This window comes from Cucurbita pepo, chromosome 6, assembly GCF_057944985.1.
Source record: "Cucurbita pepo subsp. pepo isolate OVF chromosome 6, ASM5794498v1, whole genome shotgun sequence".
Classification (NCBI taxonomy): Eukaryota; Viridiplantae; Streptophyta; class Magnoliopsida; order Cucurbitales; family Cucurbitaceae; genus Cucurbita; species Cucurbita pepo.
In genome coordinates, this window is record NC_141803.1 from 15,748,147 (window position 1) to 15,767,948 (window position 19,802).

General features: G+C 37.7%; 3 protein-coding genes across 5 annotated transcripts; 1 reads left to right on the top strand and 2 right to left on the bottom strand.

The window, feature by feature from the left end:
• Nucleotides 1-1,993: 1,993 nt before the first annotated feature.
• LOC111796708 (ras-related protein RABC2a) lies at nucleotides 1,994-6,549 on the bottom strand. Its single transcript, XM_023679450.2, has 6 exons — nucleotides 6,309-6,549; nucleotides 5,971-6,039; nucleotides 5,209-5,274; nucleotides 4,338-4,459; nucleotides 3,447-3,575; nucleotides 1,994-2,435 (listed from the first exon to the last, which is right to left on the bottom strand). The coding sequence occupies exons 1-6, from the start codon at nucleotides 6,445-6,447 to the stop codon at nucleotides 2,325-2,327; spliced, it is 636 nt and encodes a 211-aa protein (XP_023535218.1). The 5' UTR covers nucleotides 6,448-6,549; the 3' UTR covers nucleotides 1,994-2,324.
• A 2,485-nt stretch (nucleotides 6,550-9,034) lies between these two features.
• Nucleotides 9,035-13,427, bottom strand: LOC111797145 (Sphingomyelin synthetase family protein). Its single transcript, XM_023680067.2, has 4 exons — nucleotides 13,022-13,427; nucleotides 10,996-11,390; nucleotides 9,828-10,021; nucleotides 9,035-9,753 (listed from the first exon to the last, which is right to left on the bottom strand). Exons 1-4 carry the CDS (start codon nucleotides 13,312-13,314, stop codon nucleotides 9,346-9,348), a joined length of 1,290 nt encoding a protein of 429 aa, XP_023535835.1. The 5' UTR covers nucleotides 13,315-13,427; the 3' UTR covers nucleotides 9,035-9,345.
• A 3,741-nt stretch (nucleotides 13,428-17,168) lies between these two features.
• LOC111797146 (pentatricopeptide repeat-containing protein At1g11290, chloroplastic) lies at nucleotides 17,169-19,778 on the top strand. 3 transcript variants are annotated; one of them, XM_023680070.2, is made up of 2 exons: nucleotides 17,169-17,486; nucleotides 17,961-19,778. In XM_023680070.2, exons 1-2 carry the CDS (start codon nucleotides 17,272-17,274, stop codon nucleotides 19,369-19,371), a joined length of 1,626 nt encoding a protein of 541 aa, XP_023535838.2. In that variant the 5' UTR covers nucleotides 17,169-17,271; the 3' UTR covers nucleotides 19,372-19,778. The 3 variants fall into 3 exon arrangements, with proteins under 3 accessions (XP_023535838.2, XP_023535837.2, XP_023535836.2); XM_023680069.2 differs by having other exon boundaries at nucleotides 17,170-18,238; nucleotides 18,479-19,778; XM_023680068.2 differs by having other exon boundaries at nucleotides 17,170-19,778.
• The last annotated feature ends 24 nt before the right edge of the window (nucleotides 19,779-19,802 follow it).

The following is a 19,802-nucleotide window of genomic DNA, read 5'->3' on the forward strand; positions in this document are numbered from 1 at the left end:
TGGGATGGGATTTGAGATGGAAAATGACATGGATTTGTGAAGGGGGGATTTAATTTATTGCCGGAAAAAACTCTTTTTCCCGACATAAAAAAAGTTACTTTCTTTTCTTTTATTTTTTTTTTTTTTTTTTTTTTTTTGTTCCTTTTTTTTTTTCTTTTTTTCCCTTTTGTATTATTTCTTCCTCCACTCATTTATTTATTTATTCTTTTCTTTTATTTACTTTTTTCTTTTTCTTTTCTTTTATTTGTCCTTTATTAAATATGTTTTTTTTTGTTATTTTTTTCGATTATTTATATTTACTGTTGTTTCTTTCTTTTATAACTCTATTATCTTTTTTCAATTAATGTATAATTAATTGATTTAAATTATAATTATAATTAATAAAAATTAAATAAGTATTCTATTGTAATAATTATAATTAATTGTTTTTATTATTTTATTAATAAATTATTATAACGGTATATATCTCATTCAATATAATTCGCTAAATATTTACAAATAAAATTTACATAAATTTATTTAAATTATTTATTTTAGAATAATTATTAAAATTTATTATAAAATAAACTTAAAAAAATATATGCATAAATTAAAATTTAATTAATTAAAATTATTTTAATAATCTAACTTAATAAAAATAAGTGAACTATCTCAAATTAAATAATAATAAAATTATTGAATATTCCCAGACATTTTCCAGACATCCTAAATAAACTTTGAACCAAACGATCTCTATAAAAATCAAGACTTGGGATTGTTGGATGAAAGTCATGATCATGGGTTTATAATCAATGAATACTATCTCTATTAGTGTGAGGCCTTTTGGGAAAGCACAAAACAAAGCCACGAGAGCTTATGTTTAAAGTGGACAATATCATACCATTATGGAGAATGTGTTCATCTAACATGGTAACAGAACCATGCCCTAAACTTAGTCATGTCAATAGAATCCTCAAATGTCGAACAAAAGTACTACAAAAGTATTGTGAGACTCGAAGGCATAGTAAAAAATGACTAAGACTCCAAAAGTAAAGGAGCCGAGCCTCGATTAAGGGGAGGTGTTGGATGAAAGTCCCACATCAGCTAATTTAAGGAATGATCATGGGTTTATAATCAAGGAATACTATCTCCGAGACCTTTTGGGAAGCCCAAAGCAAAACATGTTCATCTAACATGATATCAGAGTGATGCCCTAAACATAGCCATGTTAATAGAATCTTCAAATGTCGAACAAAAGTACTACAAAAGTATTGTGAGCCTCGAAGGCATAGTAAAAAATGACTAAGACTCCAAAAATAAAGGAGTCGACCCTCGATTAAGGGGAGGTGTTGGATGAAAGTCCCACATCGGCTAATTGAGGGAATGATCATGGGTTTATAATCAAGAAATACTATCTCCAAGACCTCTTGGGAAGCCCAAAGCAAAGCATGTTCATCTAACATGATATCAGAGTCATGCCCTAAACATAGCCATGTCAATAGAATCTTCAAATGTCGAACAAAAATACTACAAAAGTATTGTGAGACTCGAAGGCATAGTAAAAAATGACTAAGACTCCAAAAGTAAAGGAGCTGAGCCTCGATTAAGGGGAGGTGTTGGATGAAAGTCCCACATCGGCTAATTTAGGGAATGATCATGGGTTTATAATCAAGAAATACTATCTCTAAGGCCTTTTGGGAAGCCCAAAGCAAAGCGTGTTCATCTAACATGATATCAAAGTCATGCCCTAAACATAGTCATGTCAATAGAATCTTCAAATGTCGAACAAAAATACTACAAAAGTATTGTGAGACTCGAAGGCATAGTAAAAAATGACTAAGACTCCAAAAGTAAAGGAGCTGAGCCTCGATTAAGGGGAGGTGTTGGATGAAAGTCCCACATCGGCTAATTTAGGGAATGATCATGGGTTTATAATCAAGAAATACTATCTCTAAGGCCTTTTGGGAAGCCCAAAGCAAAGCGTGTTCATCTAACATGATATCAAAGTCATGCCTTAAACATAGCCATGTCAATAGAATCTTCAAATGTCGAACAAAAGTACTACAAAAGTATTGTGAGACTCGAAGGCAAAGTAAAAAATGACTAAGACTCCAAAAAGAAAGGAGTCGAGCCTCGAATTCCTCTGAATTCACCCAATTTTTTGTTTTTTAAAAAAAAAAATTTACTTTACACAAGCAAATCAATGTAATTTTATGAGTGTTTGTTTTTTTCTTCCCCCTTTCAGATTGAACAAATAATAACTTACTACTGAATAGGGAAAGCAACAGTGTAAGAGAAGAAACTTACATATACAATGATGAGGTTTTTATATAAGCTGCTGCTTCCTAAGAGCAACATCCACCACTTCGTTGACCTTGACTTTCCTGCTTTTGCCTTAACATGTTCCTCTTTACCACACTGGATCTTTCCTCCAAGAAACTCGGAACCTCCATTATCTGCACAATATTTACAAACAACATTTAAATATGCAAAGTTTCCAAACAATAATGTCATGTTTCCTAGATTCTTGGGAGCTTCCTTTATATGATGATAATTCTATAAGTGTTGTTGTTTGCCAAATTCTCTATAGATCAAGGGCCGGAAATCGCCCTCTCGGCTTGTTGAAATCGAGAAGATTATATAAAGATGTTAATACGTTTATGTTTTTTTTTCACGTATTTGTCCTCCTAAACGTTCATGGTTGAAAAATCATATATAAAAGTTAAAATAGAGAATCTTTTCCGCTCCCTATGCCCTGTCTCTAGAACTGATTGTGAGATGGGGAGAGGAACGAAGCATTCCTTATAAGTGTGTGAAAATCTCTCCCTAGTAGACGCATTACAAAGAAGACTATATCTACTAGCAGTGGGCTTGGGCCGTTACAATGGTATCAGAGTTTGGTTCCGGGTGGTGTGCTAGAGAGGACGCTGGATTGTGAGATCCCAAATCGATTGGAAAGAGGAGTGAGTGCTAGCGAGGACGCTGGGCCTCGAAGGGGGGTGGATTATGAGATCCCACATCGATGAGAGAGAAATGAGTGTCAGCGAGAACGCTGGCCCCAAAAGGAGGTAGATTGTGTGATCAACAACGATTGGAAAGAGAAACGAGTGTCAACGAGAACGTTGGACCCCGAAGGGAGGTGGATTATGAGATCTCAAATCGGTTGGAGAGGGGAACGAAGTATTTTTTTATAAGGATGTGGAAACCTCTCCCTAGCAGACACGTTTTAAGAATCTTGAGGGAAGCCCAAAATGGACAATATTGGCTAGCGGTGGACAAAGGGCTGTTACACTGATCGCTATTACTGTTGGCTACAAGTTTCGGTATTTAAAAGGAAACGACCATTTTTACACTCAACTTCTTAAACTATTTACTGTGTCCACCAACAGCTAATCTGCTATGTTTTTGCATATCATAGTCACATGTAAAATATCATATTAGATGATAACTGTTGTGTTAAAAAGTACCTTAATTGCAAGTTCTTCAAAACATTTCGCTACATTTTCTCTGGTTTTAGCGCTGCATTCAAGAAACAAAGATCCAAGCTTGTTGGCAAGTGCAATTCCATCTTCTCTGCTTACAGCCCTTTCAGATTCCTGAGATTATTGCAACACATTAATAAATTGCACAGATATTGTCTAATTTGGCTCGTTACGTATCTCCATTAGCTTTATGGTTTTATAACGTGTCTATTAGGAAGATGTTTCCACACCCTTATAAGAAATGTTTTGTTTCCCTCTCCAACTAACGTGGGATCTCACAATCCACCCCTCTTGGGGGCCAGTGTCCTTGTTGGCACACCGCCTGGCTCTGATATCATTTGTAACCGTCCAAACCCACTAGTAGCAAATATTGTCTGCTTTGACCCATTACGTATCACCCCCAGCCTCACAGTTTTGAAACGCGTCTGCTAAGGAGAGGTTTCTACACCCTTAAAAGGAATGCTTCGTTCCCCTCTCCAACCGTGAGGTTGACGGCGATACATAAAGGGCCAAAGCAGACAATATCTACTAGCGGTGGTTTTGAGCTGTTACAAATGGTATCAGAGCAAGACACCAAGCGGTGTGCCAGTGAGAACGTTGGGCTCCCAAGGAGAGTGGATTATGAGATCCCACATCAATTGAAGAGGGGAACGAAGTATTCCTTATAAGGGTGTGGAAACCTCCCTCTAGTATAGAGTAATACGACTAAGCATCCTCAAATACTTAAGGGTCTGAGGTCATTTCAGATCAGATTATCATGCCATTTTCGATAAAGTCATTAGTGTCTAATCCTTCCATTTTACACATAGACATCCTAGTTTATACATTTATAAACTGTATTGACCATGACTGTCGTAAGAGATACAAAGAACTTACCCTATCAACTTTGTTTCCAACGAGCATCTTGACACAGTCCTGATTTGTCAAATAAAGCTCAACTTCATTTGCCCATACATCCAATAGGTTTGTAAAGGTTTCTCTCCGAGTCACATCATATACTAAGACAAACAAAAATTACAACAATATCAATACACCAAAAGTAATGTAATCATAGATTTGGTAACAAAACTATGAAATCATAGATTTGTGGCAAATATGAAATCATAGATTTGATAACAAACCAGTAAATCATAGATTTGGTAACAAACTAGTAAATCACTGAATTATCTTACTATATACAGATATGATCTATTCCATGTTTAACAAGTGTCACTTTAGAATTCTCCATGAATTCTTACTTTAGGATCTAAAGAGTTTGATGAGAACTAACACATTTCACAACTTTAGGATCAACACATTTCACAACGAACGTGCACTTCTTTTAAAAGAGGAAATAGAAAAGAATGAAACATAAACAATAAAGTTCTATCCAAAAATACCCATCAATCAGATGGGTGCTATCAAATATTCACCCAATGACTGAAATAACTAGTCCCATCTTGACCGTAATTTGAGTTCAGAGGGAATTCAACAAAATGAATCTATAAATAATTCCCAATTCGTTAATTGTAAAAGAGGTTTAGAGAATAAGAAGAAAAATAACGAACGATCTTCTGCATATCCTTCTCCTAATTCAGTGGCATGATCAAGCTCAATCAATACTCTATCAGAACATACCAAAAATGCTGAGATTCATTGTAATAACATCGTTTGATATGTTTTAGCACATTCAATGGACTCTGAAAGCTGACAATAAATGACTGAATGCATCTAATTCGAAGCACAAGATTACCATTTGATAGCTTACCAAGAATGATCCCTTGAGCACCTCTGTAGTATGAACTAGTTAGTGATCTGAACCTCTCTTGCCCAGCTGCGCCATGTTAAATCTTCAATAAGTCAGCCACCTTTTCTTTAAGTAACATTAAATTATTAATTTTGAATGGATAATTCAATGATTCAGAAAGCCATCCACCTTTTGACGAGTGAATTGTTTTTTAGTTTATACTTATAAGCAAGCAAGCGTGACCATCTTGCATGGAGAACTTAAATATCTTCAGTCATTAATGGAAAAGAAAGTGTAATTGCAACATAAATTAACAGAACAGAGACCAAAAAACGGTTCCAAATAAGAGTTATCTTTTCCTCCCTGCCCACAATCTATAAAATACAAGTCCTTCAAAAAAAATATCGCAATGAAATCTTCGACTTATTAATTCTTTTTTTCATTGACAAGTAACTTATGGATGAAATATGGGTAATTGAATCAAGCATCCCAAATTAAAAAGTGATTCAATTAACTATCTATTAATATGCCTCGATCACAGAAATAAATTTAACCCTAGATGTTAGATCGTAATACTTGCCAAATATAGAGGCAAAATAATTAAAAAGACAGACAAAAAATCTTACATCATTTTGAAAATTTAAATATAGGTTAAAAAATCTTACTAAAAATATATTTTAACCTATATTTAAATTTTCAAAACGATCCAAAGTTCAGTGTTAAACTCCAAAATTGAAATCATAAAAAACGTGAAACAGAGATCCATTTGATTCAGTTCATTACCGGTATCCCAAATAGTCAGCTTCAATCTCTTACCACCAATCGTAAGTTGCTTGATCTTGAAATCCACACCTATAGACGACAGTGAACACAAATTCTCCCTTAGAACAACTAATCAGAATAAATTCAATTCCACAAATCACCTATACTTTCCTCAATCTAAAATCTCCAACTCCTCTACTTTCTCCATTTAAATTCAAATGAACGAATCGAAACCTACTAGAAGAAGCACAATGCAACACAAATAATCAACTCAATCACGTAATTTTCGAAGCAACCGAACAAATTAAGAGTAGATAAAGAAAAGGAACATAATCGATTGAGTTAGAAAAAGGAAGTACCAATTGTAGGAGTGAGATTGTCGACAGAGGCGGAAATGAAAGTGTGTAGAAGGCTACTTTTACCGACGCCGGAATCGCCGATAAGAAGCACCTTAAATGAGAGATCGTAGCCACTGATCTGACCGGACGGCGATCCCATTCTCAGTTCTGTAGCTCTCAGCTAATGAACCAATGCTTCTTCGTTTCTCTCTCTAGAAAAACATGGAGTTCACAAAGCAAACCAGGAGAGAGAGAGAGAGAGAGAGAGAGGTATTTATAGATGGCAATGGCGACGTGGTTTCCTTCACTACGCATTTTTGGATTGAAAAAAAAGAATAAAGCGGCAGAGGACCTCACAAGAAAACGGCCGAAATTACCTTTTTAAAACTTTAAATTTCATCGAACCGAACCGAACCGAACCGAACCCAACCCAACCCAACCCAACCCAACCCAACCCAACCCAACCCAACCGAATCAAACCTTAAATGTCGGGTTATATTTTTAATATTTTTTTAAAATATATTATTTATCGATAATATATATTATATTGATCATTAAAATTTCATAAAATTCAAATATTAAATATTTACCAGTTAAATGCATCCCTAATATGGATTACAAATATTTTGTTAAAAATAGAAAATATCACGTTTTTTTTTTTTAATCCTTATAACGACCGTCCACGTTGTTGGAAATGAACACGATATTCATAATAGAAGTCGTGAAATTGACTTGCAAACTTAAGTTGAAGAAATATGGAGAAATTTTATGTCGGGATTTTTCTTTACATTTGGCAAATGAAATATTTTCCTTGAAGTCTTCCACGTCGTGACTTGAAACATGAACAAGGCTTGTGGGAGCTCTCGAGAAAAAAAAAAATCTTCAAGGGATTGGAGAGAATTATTCGCTCGGAGAAGAGATTTGTAGAATACTTATAAACGTGTATGAATAAGCTAGTATTGAGCTCGACTGATAATTCCGGTACAATGGTTGCGACCTCGATAAGTTAGTTAGCTCACTTAGCCTCATGGTTGTATGATACAGTTCCATCCCCGAATTTTCTAAGTTGAGATATGTATAACGAATCATAATTCTCGAGTTTTAGTAATGAGTATGATGTGATAGATCGTTCTATGCATGATAGACAATGAGACTGAGTTTTCCATTAGAACCTAAACTAAAATAGCGTACGATGTTTATAAGTTTTTCCCTGACCTCAGAATTATGCTCGGGAGATGTAGCTAATGATGAACAATTATGATCTTATGTGTTGCTTATAGTGATATTAGTGCTTATACGATTATCGAGTTCACATGAATTGTATTTCATAAGTAGAATGTAGCGAAATTTGCATGAATGACGATCTTTGAACTGCATTGGTAGGGATTATTCATGATCAATTAGAACGTGGTGTATGAGAAATTACTGTAGAGGATTGTTGGAGTGAGTCCCACATTGGCTAATTTAGGAGATGATCATGGGTTTACAAGGAAAGGAATATATCTCCATTGGTACGAGGCCTTTGGGGAAGTCCAAAGTAAGCTCAAGATAGCTTATGCTCAAAATGGACAATATCGCCTATAGTATCAGACAGACTCATATACGCACCCCTAGGCCTCACCTTCAACTAGCACATGCTCCTTCTCTCGGAGCTTGACATAGATATCGTAATGTATGCATTGATGATGGGAGCATAACAGAGCTATGTCAAAATGAAAAATTATTCGATTAGAAACAAAAAAAAATATATAAAATGTTATTTTGTAAAAAAAAAAAATGAATTGTTTAATGATTCGTAATAAACGAATTTAATACAAAGAAGTCTTATTTTACTGGATCCACTTGTAGACTGGCTTTTGTATGATTGATACCAAAATTAAATAGTGTTTTTCGTCTAATTATTCCTTCCCGCTCTATAGCGGGAAATTTTTGTAGTAGCTCAGTGGTAGAGCGGTCGGCTGTTAACCGATTGGTCGTAGGTTCGAATCCTACTTGGGGAGATTTGATTCATTCCGAATTAAAGAATTCGGAATGAAAGGGTTCGCTTTGACCGTTAAGAGTAGGTAACCCTATCTCACATTATGATCCCTAACTTGCATGCTTAGTGTCATAGTCATACTTTTTCATCTGTGCGGTGTTGTGATCTTGACATTCTCATGACCATTCTTGAGGGGACCCCAAGTCCCATATATATTTTCACCTGATTTTGTAGCTTCGTTAGACCTTAAGCAATGTTTGTCTTAGCTAATTGAAATCAAACCAATTTAATTAGCTTCTGAGAATAATGAAAGGTTTTCACGAGGGATGGAAGGTCGAGGAGGTTTTATTTGGCCTGACCAATAGGTTTATTTTCTCCGATTGAAGAAGCCCACAAACTCGAGAGTTTTGACCACCAAATCGGGAGGTTAGAATGAAATTCGTCCAACAAGTCCTATACATTTACATTTAGATTTTGCTCCAGAGATCGAAAAAAGTTGAGATCTCGAGAAGATTTTTCTGGAAATCGAATTAGGTGAGTAGCCTCATTCCCGATTCAATATCTCACTCTACTAATATATTAAATATTAGTTTGAACACTTAAAAATTTTCTTTTTAGTGTTACTATGAACTAGCACCGGTAAGTCGATACAGTTGGGTCAAAAGACTATTTTACCCCTGTGTCTCTCACGAGCCAATGAAAGAGTGTGCCCCATTACCCAAATCCCGTAATCAGCATTCAAAGAACCTATTCATCTACTTTCTCGATATGGGAATGAGTAGATTTCATCTCATATGGATAACGAAACAAAACCCACAAACGGTTCGAGGAGATGAGAGCATAGCCAAAAAAATCCTACTTGAAAACAACGTAGTTTCTAATTAACTTATCAAACAAGACAATCAAAAACCACACCATCATTCATTACACTCTACAATAAACTAACCAAGAATATCAGTTTTTCCCTATTCTTTGGCGGAGGGAGCAGTCCGAGCAGTCCGATACCAATACAAAACTCACATTGGATAACCAGTGTTCGTGTTCGTGAAACCGTGGAACGTGTCATCACTACGAGTAAATTTATCCATCACTTGTCCATGTGAACGCTAGAAGAACGATAACAAACGCAGCAAATATCGTTGCACACGCAAAGAACCATAATACTCCGCTCTGGCTTTGGTTGTCTCCTTTGTTGCTCTCTTGACTGGTTAGCTCTATTTCTTTTAGAAGTTCTCTAACTTCATCAATGTCTGCATCTTTTGCAGCTTGTACCAGTTTACTTTGAATTTTCTCCAACTTCGCTAGCCTCTTTCGTTTCACGACGTCTTTAGCTGACCAAATGAAACCAGTCATTTTCCATAAGAGGATGCCAACGTATATAGCAACGACACAATCGACAGAGTAATGGTGGCGTTCTCGTATTTCACGTTGAGCGCTGTGTATTACAAAAAACCATACAACTGCTGAGCTAAGACCTCCATAAGCCTCCTGTTTCAGTGCATGTATTAGCCAAGAAAACAAACAATATCTCACATCAACACATTGCACGCTAGAGTCTATACCGTCCAGGCCATGGCCGTGAGCACGGCAACGAGCATGTGGCCGCTGTATACAAGGTCGTTGCAGCCACCCCCGGCCTTCTTAAGTACATTGTACCAAGAAGATCCTTCAGAGGGTGTTGGTCGTAGGAAATCTATTAAGAAGCTCATTTTACCCCAATCAGGTCTGAAGTCGCCAAGAATCCGTCCCGGATCAGCTGGGAAAACATTTTACACGTTAACAACTCAGAAAATAGAGAAATTTGAATTCATTATGTGCAAACTATCTTCTACAAAGCTATACATCTCAATAACAAATCATCATCGAATCTTGATGTTTGGTTCTACATTGAGTACTATGAATGTAACAGGCAAGGCCCACCGTTAGCAGATATTGTCCTCTTTGAGCTTTCCCTTAAGGTTTTAAAACACGTCTGCTAGGGAGAGGTTTTCACACTCTTATAAGGAATGTTTCATTCCCCTCTCCAACCAATCTGAGATCTCACAATCCACCTTCCTTGGGGGCTCAGTTTCACAATCAGTGGGGCGAATGCGCCCCAAGAAAGTCATCGAGGACGATCACTAAATTAAGAGGGGGATACAACTAGTTGTCAACTTCTCCCTACCCAAGGTTATATACTGTGAGCTGTTGTTATTTCTCTCTTGCTTGCTTATATAACGTCTCTTTAAAAAATCTCTCTTTCGAAAATCTCTCTCTCCCCTTGTTTTCTAAAACATTCTCTTAAAACCGAGGCCAGAGGCTCGAGCATACGTCGCTTGGCCATAGGCGACGCAAGAACGAATTGGCTTAGCTCACTTGTCGTTGGAAAGTGAGTGCCGCACAATCGCAAGTCCGCTGCCATTAAAAGTGCGATTGTGACACTCAGCATCCTCGCTGGCACACTGTCCGGCTCTAATACCATTTGTAATAGCCTAGCCCACTACTAGCAGATATTGTCCTCTTTGGGCTTTCCCTTCCGGGCTTTCCCTTAAGGTTTTAAAACGCGTCTGCTAAGGAGAGGTTTCCACACCCTTATAAGGAATGTTTCATTCTCCTCTCCAACCAACGTGGGATCTCACAATGAAAGTGACAAGTATTTTCTTACAAAGCAGTTCGAATGCTTTTTAAACATTTTAAAAAATGCAGCATTAAATTGCTCTTAAATATGATGGTTTTCAGTGAGTCACTTACCAAAAGCTATGTCCTGATTTATTAACTGGCGAATTGTATCAGCATCTTCAGCATAAGGAACATAGTACTTCTGTGCCCAACGATGAGGATATGCTGGGACTCGGAATCGAGTATAGGCACACCATGGCCGTGCAGATGGCAGAATTGTAGATACAAAAGTTATGGCTCTAAGAAGTCGGCCAATTGCCATGGTGAACATATACCTCGCACCTAATCCGAGTCCAGGAGCTTTTACTGAGCCAAACAGCACAGAGAACGCAAGCATAATGAACAACATCAGGAAGTGATGCAATCCAATAATCCGAGCTCTCAATATCTCCACAACAGTATGAGGAAGTTTCTCGTTCAACGCCAGGAGAAGCCATTGGCCCGTATCAGGAAGAGGAGATGTGTCACTGTCAAATGTCAAGAAAGTCACAATCTTAGAAATTTAACTGAAAATAAAACCATCAGGGGAATGAAACTGCATATATTGTTAAGGAACAACCGAAAACAGATCTTTTGAAAGGAAATTTGTATGTAACGGCCCAAACCCACCGCTAGCAAATATTGTCCTCCTTAGGCTTTCCCTTTCAAGCTTCCTCTAAAGGTTTTTAAAACGTGTTTGCTACGGAAAGGTTTCCACACCCTTACAAAGAATGTTTCGTTCTCTTCCCCAATTGATGTGGGATCTCACAATCCACCTTCTTTCGGGACCCAGCGTCCTCGCTGACACTCGTTCCCTTCTCAAATCGATGTGGGACCCCCCAATCCCTCCCTCCCCCCCCCCCCCCCCCCCCCCTTGGCATCCTTGCTAGCACACCATCTCGTGTCACCCCCTTTGGGGCTCAACCTCCTTGCTGACACATCGCTTAATGTCTCACTCTGATATCATTTGTAACGGCCCAAGCCCACCACTAGCAAATATTGTCCTCTTTAGGCTTTCCCTTTTGGACTTCTTCTAAAGGTTTCTAGAACGTGTCTACTAGGGAGAGGTTTCCACACCCTTATAAAGAATGTTTTGTTCTCCTCCCCAACCAATGTGGGATCTCACACGGTATATCATAACAACAGATTGATCTACTAATACGATCTAAATTACTGAATTGCTACAGAACAAGAACAAAACTGGGTATCAAAAGGACTACTAAACACATCAAATATGTTTGTTGGCAAGATCGAAATTACTCTGATTAATCAAAATCTTGCTAGTTCTTGCAAGAATCAATCCTCAAAACTAACTAGCAAGGACTTTGTAGACTTCTTTAAACATAATGGCTGCATAAACGTTCATCCACATTCAATGCATCTCGTTAATTTCATAATATATTATAAATAACATAGGAACTAGATTAATTAAATGGATGAAAAGCCATTAGTCCACCAATAACGGATGCAACAGGAAGCATTATGAGCAGCATTAATTTAAGATCCAGAAAAAGAAACAAAGTGAGACCCATCTTTACAAAATGAAAATAAGAACACCAATTGGCTGACGCTCTGCAACTTCTAAACTTGGTTCTGACAGGAATAGGAAAATGTCAATATACAGGGAGCCAAAAATGAATTTATTAGCCAGATCTCTTTCCATTTGTGATAGAAACCAAATCTAATGAGCTTTGAAACGATTATGGATCTAAAATCAGAAATCCTTTACAAAGAATGGGTAAGCCATTTCTGTCTCATAATTACACTAACAATCAGGTTATAAATGCTTTTAGAAAGATTCAGTCAACGCCTTCGTGAAGTTTGAAATCTGGTAAATCAAGCTAAACTACTCTCCGAAAATGTCAGATCCATCCCCAATCTCTTGATTCACACAAGAAAATGAAAAATATTCCAAATCTGGCAAGTTAATTAACGCAGATACGCAGAATCGCACCTAAACATAAACATCTAATATGATGAGGAATTAATTTTAGGTTTTCGCAGCTCAAAAATCAGAAATCGATCTGATACCTCCAAGTCGAAATCAAACTTGATCATTCAAAAAATCCACAACTATTTTTTATCTGCTAAAAGAGAGAAATCCAAATCCTAGAGTCACCTGTGCCAATCAAGACCGAGGACGGCGGTGACGAAACGAACGGAAAGAGCTTCGAAGAGCAGAGTGGCGAGCATGAAGAGCATGGAGGAGAGAAATGGAATGGCGGAACGGAACTCGGAGGACCAGTGCTTGTAGAAGGGAACACGAACGACGGCGGCAAGGGCAAGAAGGGACCAAAGAGCTGGCTGGAGACGGGCATGCCATGCCGGCGAGAGGTGGCTGAGGTAGTCAATGGAGATGTATGATATGGCAATGAGGCCAAGCCCGCCGGTCTTCGAGGCCGGCCACCGCATTTGGTGGTGGCGGTGGCGGTGGCGGTGGCGGACAAAGACGCGCAGTGTAGTTGCTTGTTGGAGAGCAAATGGGTTAGTTGAGGAGGAAGGATCTCCAGATAAGTGTCCTTCTCAACCAACCTATATTTATGTCTTACAAAACTTACTTTTAGTCTCTTTTTTCTCGAGCAGTGTTCATATGATCCAAAAATCCGATCAATTTAGATTATCTAATCCAAATTATAAAATTTAGGGTCGGTTGAATATTTTTTTTGTAATGAACGGAAAAAAAAAATAGCAGAGTAGTTCAGCTTCGCCAGAAATCTCGCAGTTTCCGACAGAGGCAACCATGAGATATCCGCACCCAGCCCACGTCACCCTCTTCTTCAAAAACGCTCTCAACCCCACTCTGCCACTCAACACACCCTTATTGTCTGAGAGCGTGAAAGATCCAAAAAAGGCGATGAAGAAGGAATTAGTTTGGCACGATACAAAGGACGAGATACCAGAGTAGAAACAGCAACGACATCGAGCATACTCGCACGTGTGGGTCATGTGTAGGGAAGTACTGCACATCCAATTTTTCCGAACTACAGGTCACCTAAGAGACTATGGTTTTACATTCCCTAACCCTAATACCTAGTAAGCAAGCTACTTATAGGCTTTGCGTTTTATCTCGGCTTTAGGGTTAGTCAGTTTCATAATTTGGTTATCTAGCCTTATCAGGTTAATTCTTTTACTGAACCTCGTCACTCGTACTCTAGGGCCACCTATCGTGGATATTTGCAGTTCTAGGTGCACTTAGCCAATCTCTTTGGTCTATTTAAGTCAATGCCTGTTCGACATACGAGTAAGGGTTCCCTCATCAAATCTTGTGCTCTAAGCTAAATCAAGAAGTATGGATCAAGTCTACCTATTAGCAAACTCTATACGGTTTCCCTAATAGGTTCCGTTCGTGTCTACTACTGAACATTAACTAGAAGCTCCCTAAACCCTAATAGGTTCTATATTATACGTTATTCCACGCTCTAAATAGTACAAGGTAGATGTCGTATTTCTTTTTACTAAGTACTAGACCTCATAAGTTGAGACAAATTCGAGTTGTGCCCTAATCATCCCGAGGCAACCTATACCATCAAAATCAACCCTAAATATGACTCTCGGACCAATCATAGGCTAAGATTCATTAAACACGTGTTCATTACTCTAATTTGATTCCTTCATCAAACTTGTAGTCTTGATATCCATGAAGCTCTTAGTTCCTTTACCTAGAATCGACCCATAATGGCTCTAACATTCTCCTTTTGTCTCCTACAACATAGGAGTCTAACATCCCGAGTCTGAGCTAGACATCCCACCTAGGTTAGAAAATATATGAGATCATAACGAAAAGTTTTATAAAGTGGTGTCTAGCTAACTGGGCATCGTATTAGGCTTAGGGTCAGAAAACTCGTAATTCTTCTTACTCTAGGGATCTGTCATAAAAGGCTAAGGCATAACCGAAGCATACGACGGTTTATGAGGTTCATAAAGCCATACTTCAAAGCATATATATCATACTCATCCTTAAACATCGTAAAATTATGCATAATTAATTCATAAGATCATAAATAAGTGCTATATAACGTGTCATCCAAAGTTCATTAAAGCCTTAAAACAATATAGTAGACATTGTAGGGGCATTTTCGTCATTTTTATCCTTCCGGTTGTTTTATGCCCTAAACATACTCTTACGAGCTTCAAATTCATAGTATTAGGTCATACTTTAAAATTTCATATGTGACGGGTCATTTAGTGGGTCGATTTCTTGATTATGCTAGTTTTATGTCCTATTCGATATTATCAAGTAAAACGTCCCATTGATGTCCTTAACGTGTGATTCTTGGTCTAATCCTTCCACGTTCACTTAATAATAAGTAAACTTAACTTCTTAGGGCATTTTCACGTGATCCCTCCAAGTACGTCTTAAGAAAAGTTTGGGATGACTATTACTTGCTCGATCGCATTTAGGGACTCGGTTCAAGTCTTTTCCAAGCTCAAAATCCTCTAAATGTGTAACTTGACTTAAAATTAAGGGCGGGTCAGAAAACCGAGGTGTGAGCAGTTCAATAGACAAGATATCAATGGGCGAAAATGGGTCACTCGTTAAATAATGGGGTTGGGTTGGATTGAATTAGGACATATTTTAGACCCGACCCAATTATTCGGATTGTAAATTTGTTAACTTAAATAACCTTTAAGTTGGCTCGAGTTCGAATCATTTATTCAAATTTTTATTTTTAATAAAAATAAAATATTAATTTGTAAAATATCTATTTATTTATTTTCTAACCTCAATTTAAAAAATTACTTACAAATAGTTGAATTTTATTTTTAATAGTGGCTAGAAAATAAATTATTAAAATAATAATGGAATTAAATAAACTAAAAAGTATTTTAAAGGTTCGATTTAACCCAATCTATTGTCACGATAACTCGTAAACCAACCAATTTATAAAGTTTTTCATTAATTTGAAATCAACCCGATTCAAATAAGTTCATAACACAACCTAAATAGCACGAATTGAGTTGAACTGATCAAATTTTTTAAGTATTTTTTAAACACGTTTAATTAAATTATTTTTAGTAAGGTTGTTGGTTTTAGTTCACTCTACCTATCGAACACAATCAACCTAGGGGCAAAATGGTCATTTTGCCACAAGCCCGGACAAAATGAAAGGAGAGAGAGAGAGGAAGAAGGAGGTTAGGGTTTTGGAAGGGAAAAGACGGTGAATACCAAGAACCGCCCCTAATCCGCCATTGGATATCGAGAAATCCAGTCAAGAACGGTAAACATGAGTTTTTCATTACTTTAAACGTTTTTATATCGTCCTGAGGTCGATTAAAATTTTTAAGAAAAATATGTCGTTGTAGGTGGACTAAAAGTCTACGATTAAGTGAACCAACTAATCTATAAAGTTTTTCATTAATTTGAAATCAACCCGATTCAAACAAGTTCATAACCCAACCTAAATAGCACGGATTGAGTCGAACTGATCAAATTTTTTAAACACGTTTAATTAAATTATTTTTAATAAGGTGGTTGGTTTTAGTTCACTCACCCTACTGAACACAATCAACCTAGGGGCAAAATGGTCATTTTGCCCCAAGCCCGAACAAAATGAAAAGAGAGAGAGAGGAAGAAGGAGGTTAGGGTTTTGGAAGGGAAAAGAAGGAGAATACCAAGAACCGTCCCAAATCCGCCATTGAAGATCGAAAAATCCAACCAAGAACAGTAAACATGAGTTTTCGTTACTTTGAACGTCTTTATATCGTCCTGAGGTCAAGTAAAAATTTAAGAAAAATATGTCGTTTTAGGTGGACTAAAACGTACGATTAAGTGAACCAACTAATCTATAAAGTTTTTCATTAATTTGAAGTCAACCCGATTCAAATAAGTTCATAACACAACCTAAATAGCACGGACTGGATTGAACTGATCAAAATTCTCAAGTATTTTTTAAACCCGTTCAATTAAATTATTTTTAATAAGGTTGTTGGTTTTAGTTCACTCTACCTACCCAACACAACCAACCTAGGGGCAAAATGGTCATTTTGCCCCAAGCCCGGACAAAATGAAAAAGAAAAGAAGGAGAATACCAAGAAGGAGAACCGCCCCTAACAGCCATTGGATATCGAGAAATCCAGTCAAGAACGGCAAACATGAGTTTTTCATTACTTTGAACGTCTTTATATCGTCCTGAGGTCGAGTAAAAATTTTAAGAAGAACATGTTGTTTTAGGTGGAGCCGATAACTTTTTTCATATATTTGAACTCAACTCAATTCAAATAAGTTCTTAATACAACTTAAATAGCACGAATTGAATTGAGCTGAACGGTTTTTTTCGAGTATTTTTTAAAAGCTATTGATCAAATTACTTTTAATAAGAACTCTTCCATGATCTCGCAAGCAAAAAAGTTTCAAAATCAGGGCTGCTTATGATTGTGACTCGCTGCCGGAGCCTCCTTTTCTTCCGCCGTCTCTGCCACTCAAGTCTCCAACTACCGGTACCTCCTCGGCCTATTGATTCTGAATCATGCACCAACTACATCAAAAATTGCAGTACAATCAAATCCTTGAAATGTGTCCACGCTTCAATTCTCAAAGCCAACCTCCACCTCAACTTGTTCTTTTGCACCACTCTCATTTCGCAGTATGCGTCGCTTGGCTCTGTTTCTTACGCCTATTCTCTCTTCTCTTTGTTGCAATCTCTTGACGTTTTTCTCTGGAATGTGATGCTTCGTGGTTTTGTTGATGCTGGGTTTTATCGTAAGGCCATGTTTCTCTATGCCCAAATGCTGGATTTGGGTATTCGACCTGATAATTTCACGTTTCCATTTGTTTTCAAGGCGTGTGGGTGTGTGCAGGATTTGGATTTTGGGGTTAGGGTTCATTATGATGCTGTGAATTTTGGGTATGAGTTGGATGTTTTTGTTGCGAATTCACTCATTGCGATGTATGGTAAATGTGGGCGTTCAGAGCTTGCACGAGAGGTGTTTGATAAAATGCCTGAAAGAAATGTGGTGTCCTGGAGTTCAATCATTGGTGCTTATGCACAAAATGGTCAATATAGTTTAGGAGTGTCGTTGTTTTCGCTGATGTTGGCTGAAGGATTTCAATTAAACAGGTCTGTGCTGTTGAATGTCATGGCGTGCATACACTCAGAGAAGGAAGCTGATGATGTTTGTCGAATGGCCATGGATCATGAGCTTGGTTTAAATCAATCAGTCCAAAACGCAGCAGTTGGTATGTATGCACGATGTGGAAGAATTGACAAGGCTCAAGAGATCTTTAATGGAATTCAAAACAAGGACTTGGTGTCGTGGGCGTCGATGATTGAAGCTTACGTGCAGGCTGAACTTCCTCTGAAAGCTTTGGAGATTTTCAGAGAACTGATACTCAAAGGTATTCTGCCTGATTCTATCACCCTTTTGGGTGTAATTCGTGCTTGTTTAGCTTTAGGATCTTTTAGCCAGGCGTGTTTCGTACATGGTTTTGTTATCCGAAGGCTTTTCGGAAACCAAATAGTGGTTGAAACTGCCATTGTTGATCTCTATGTCAAATGTGGAAGTTTAATATATGCCAGAAAAGTTTTTGATAACATGAAGGAAAGAAATGTTATCTCATGGAGCACCATGATTTCAGGGTATGGATTACACGGCCATGGTAGGAAGGCAATATGTCTCTTCAATGAAATGAAGAACTCAACCAAGCCTGACCACATAACATTTGTATCAATATTAGCAGCTTGTAGTCATGCTGGTTTGGTTGCAGAAGGATGGGATTGCTTCAATGCCATGTCTAGAGATTTTGAGCTGAAACCAGGACCCGAACATTACGCTTGCATGGTCGATCTCTTAGGTCGAGTTGGGCAGCTTAAAGAAGCTCGTGATTTTATCTCGAAAATGCCAATTAGACCCAATGCTGGGGTTTGGGGTGCATTACTTGGGGCATGTAGAATACATTCAAATGTAGAAATGGCTGAAGTTGCTGCAACGAATTTACTCGAGTTGGACCCGGAGAATCCTGGGAGATATGTTCTTCTGTACAATATATACCTGTCATCTGGAAAAAGAAAAGAAGCAGACCAGATTAGGGCTCTTATGAAACAAAGAGGTCTGAGAAAAATTGCAGGCCACACGATTATTCAGATGAAAAACAAGGTTCATACGTTTGTGGCCGGGGATCGATCTCATCCACAAACTGAAATGATTTACTCCGAGTTGGATAAAGTGATTTATAGGATTCAAGAAGAAGGGTATACCCCTGATTTGAATTTTGTATTACATGATGTGGAGGAAGAGACGAAGGAAAAGCTTCTATATGTGCATAGTGAAAAGCTTGCTATTGTTTTTGGGCTCTTGAATTCTGGATCAGGTAGCATCGTTAGACTTCAGAAGAATCTCCGAGTTTGTGGTGATTGTCATACTTTTACGAAGTTTGTATCGAAGGTTGCAAGGAGAGAAATTATAGTAAGAGATGCTCGTCGGTTTCACCAATTTAAGGACGGTACTTGCTCGTGTGGGGATTATTGGTGAGTTTCATATATTGATGTGAGATCCCACATCGGTTCGGGAGGAGAACAAAACATTTTTATAAGAGTATGACAATCTCTCCCTAGCAGACACGTTTTAAAAACCTTAAGGGGAAGCCCGAAAGGGAAACCCTAAAGAGGATTGGGCTTGAGATGTTACAATTGATACACGAAGAATGAAATGCACGTGCACCACAGAGCTTGATCAACTCCTAAAAACGACGGTACTTATGATTCTAAACGCTTGCTTATCATGGAGTCTATCTAGTCTTTTACTGAATTTACTCATATTGCAGCCTTAAGAATTTCGCTTTGCTGGCCAGAAATGCAAACCATTTGTTCAATACTACTTTAAAGATAACCATGGGTCGCTCATGTCATGTTCTTGTTCAATTTATGTGCTTAAATTTAGATTGATCATTGCCCTTTCTAGCA

Excerpts from the sequence above, each read along its gene's own strand:
- LOC111797145 (XM_023680067.2), bottom strand. The coding sequence starts at position 13,314 with ATGCGGTGGCCGGCCTCGAAGACCGGCGGGCTTGGCCTCATTGCCATA. Across the intron at positions 11,391-13,021 it reads CTCGGTCTTGATTGGCACAG|TGACACATCTCCTCTTCCTG; the intron begins GTGACTCTAGGA and ends GACATTTGACAG. Across the intron at positions 9,754-9,827 it reads TCACGGCCATGGCCTGGACG|GAGGCTTATGGAGGTCTTAG; the intron begins GTATAGACTCTA and ends GCACTGAAACAG.
- LOC111796708 (XM_023679450.2), bottom strand. The coding sequence starts at position 6,447 with ATGGGATCGCCGTCCGGTCAGATCAGTGGCTACGATCTCTCATTTAAG. Across the intron at positions 5,275-5,970 it reads GCTGACTATTTGGGATACCG|CTGGGCAAGAGAGGTTCAGA; the intron begins GTAATGAACTGA and ends AACATGGCGCAG. Across the intron at positions 4,460-5,208 it reads TGCTCAAGGGATCATTCTTG|TATATGATGTGACTCGGAGA; the intron begins GTAAGCTATCAA and ends TGTTTGTCTTAG.
- LOC111797146 (XM_023680068.2), top strand. The coding sequence starts at position 17,272 with ATGATTGTGACTCGCTGCCGGAGCCTCCTTTTCTTCCGCCGTCTCTGC.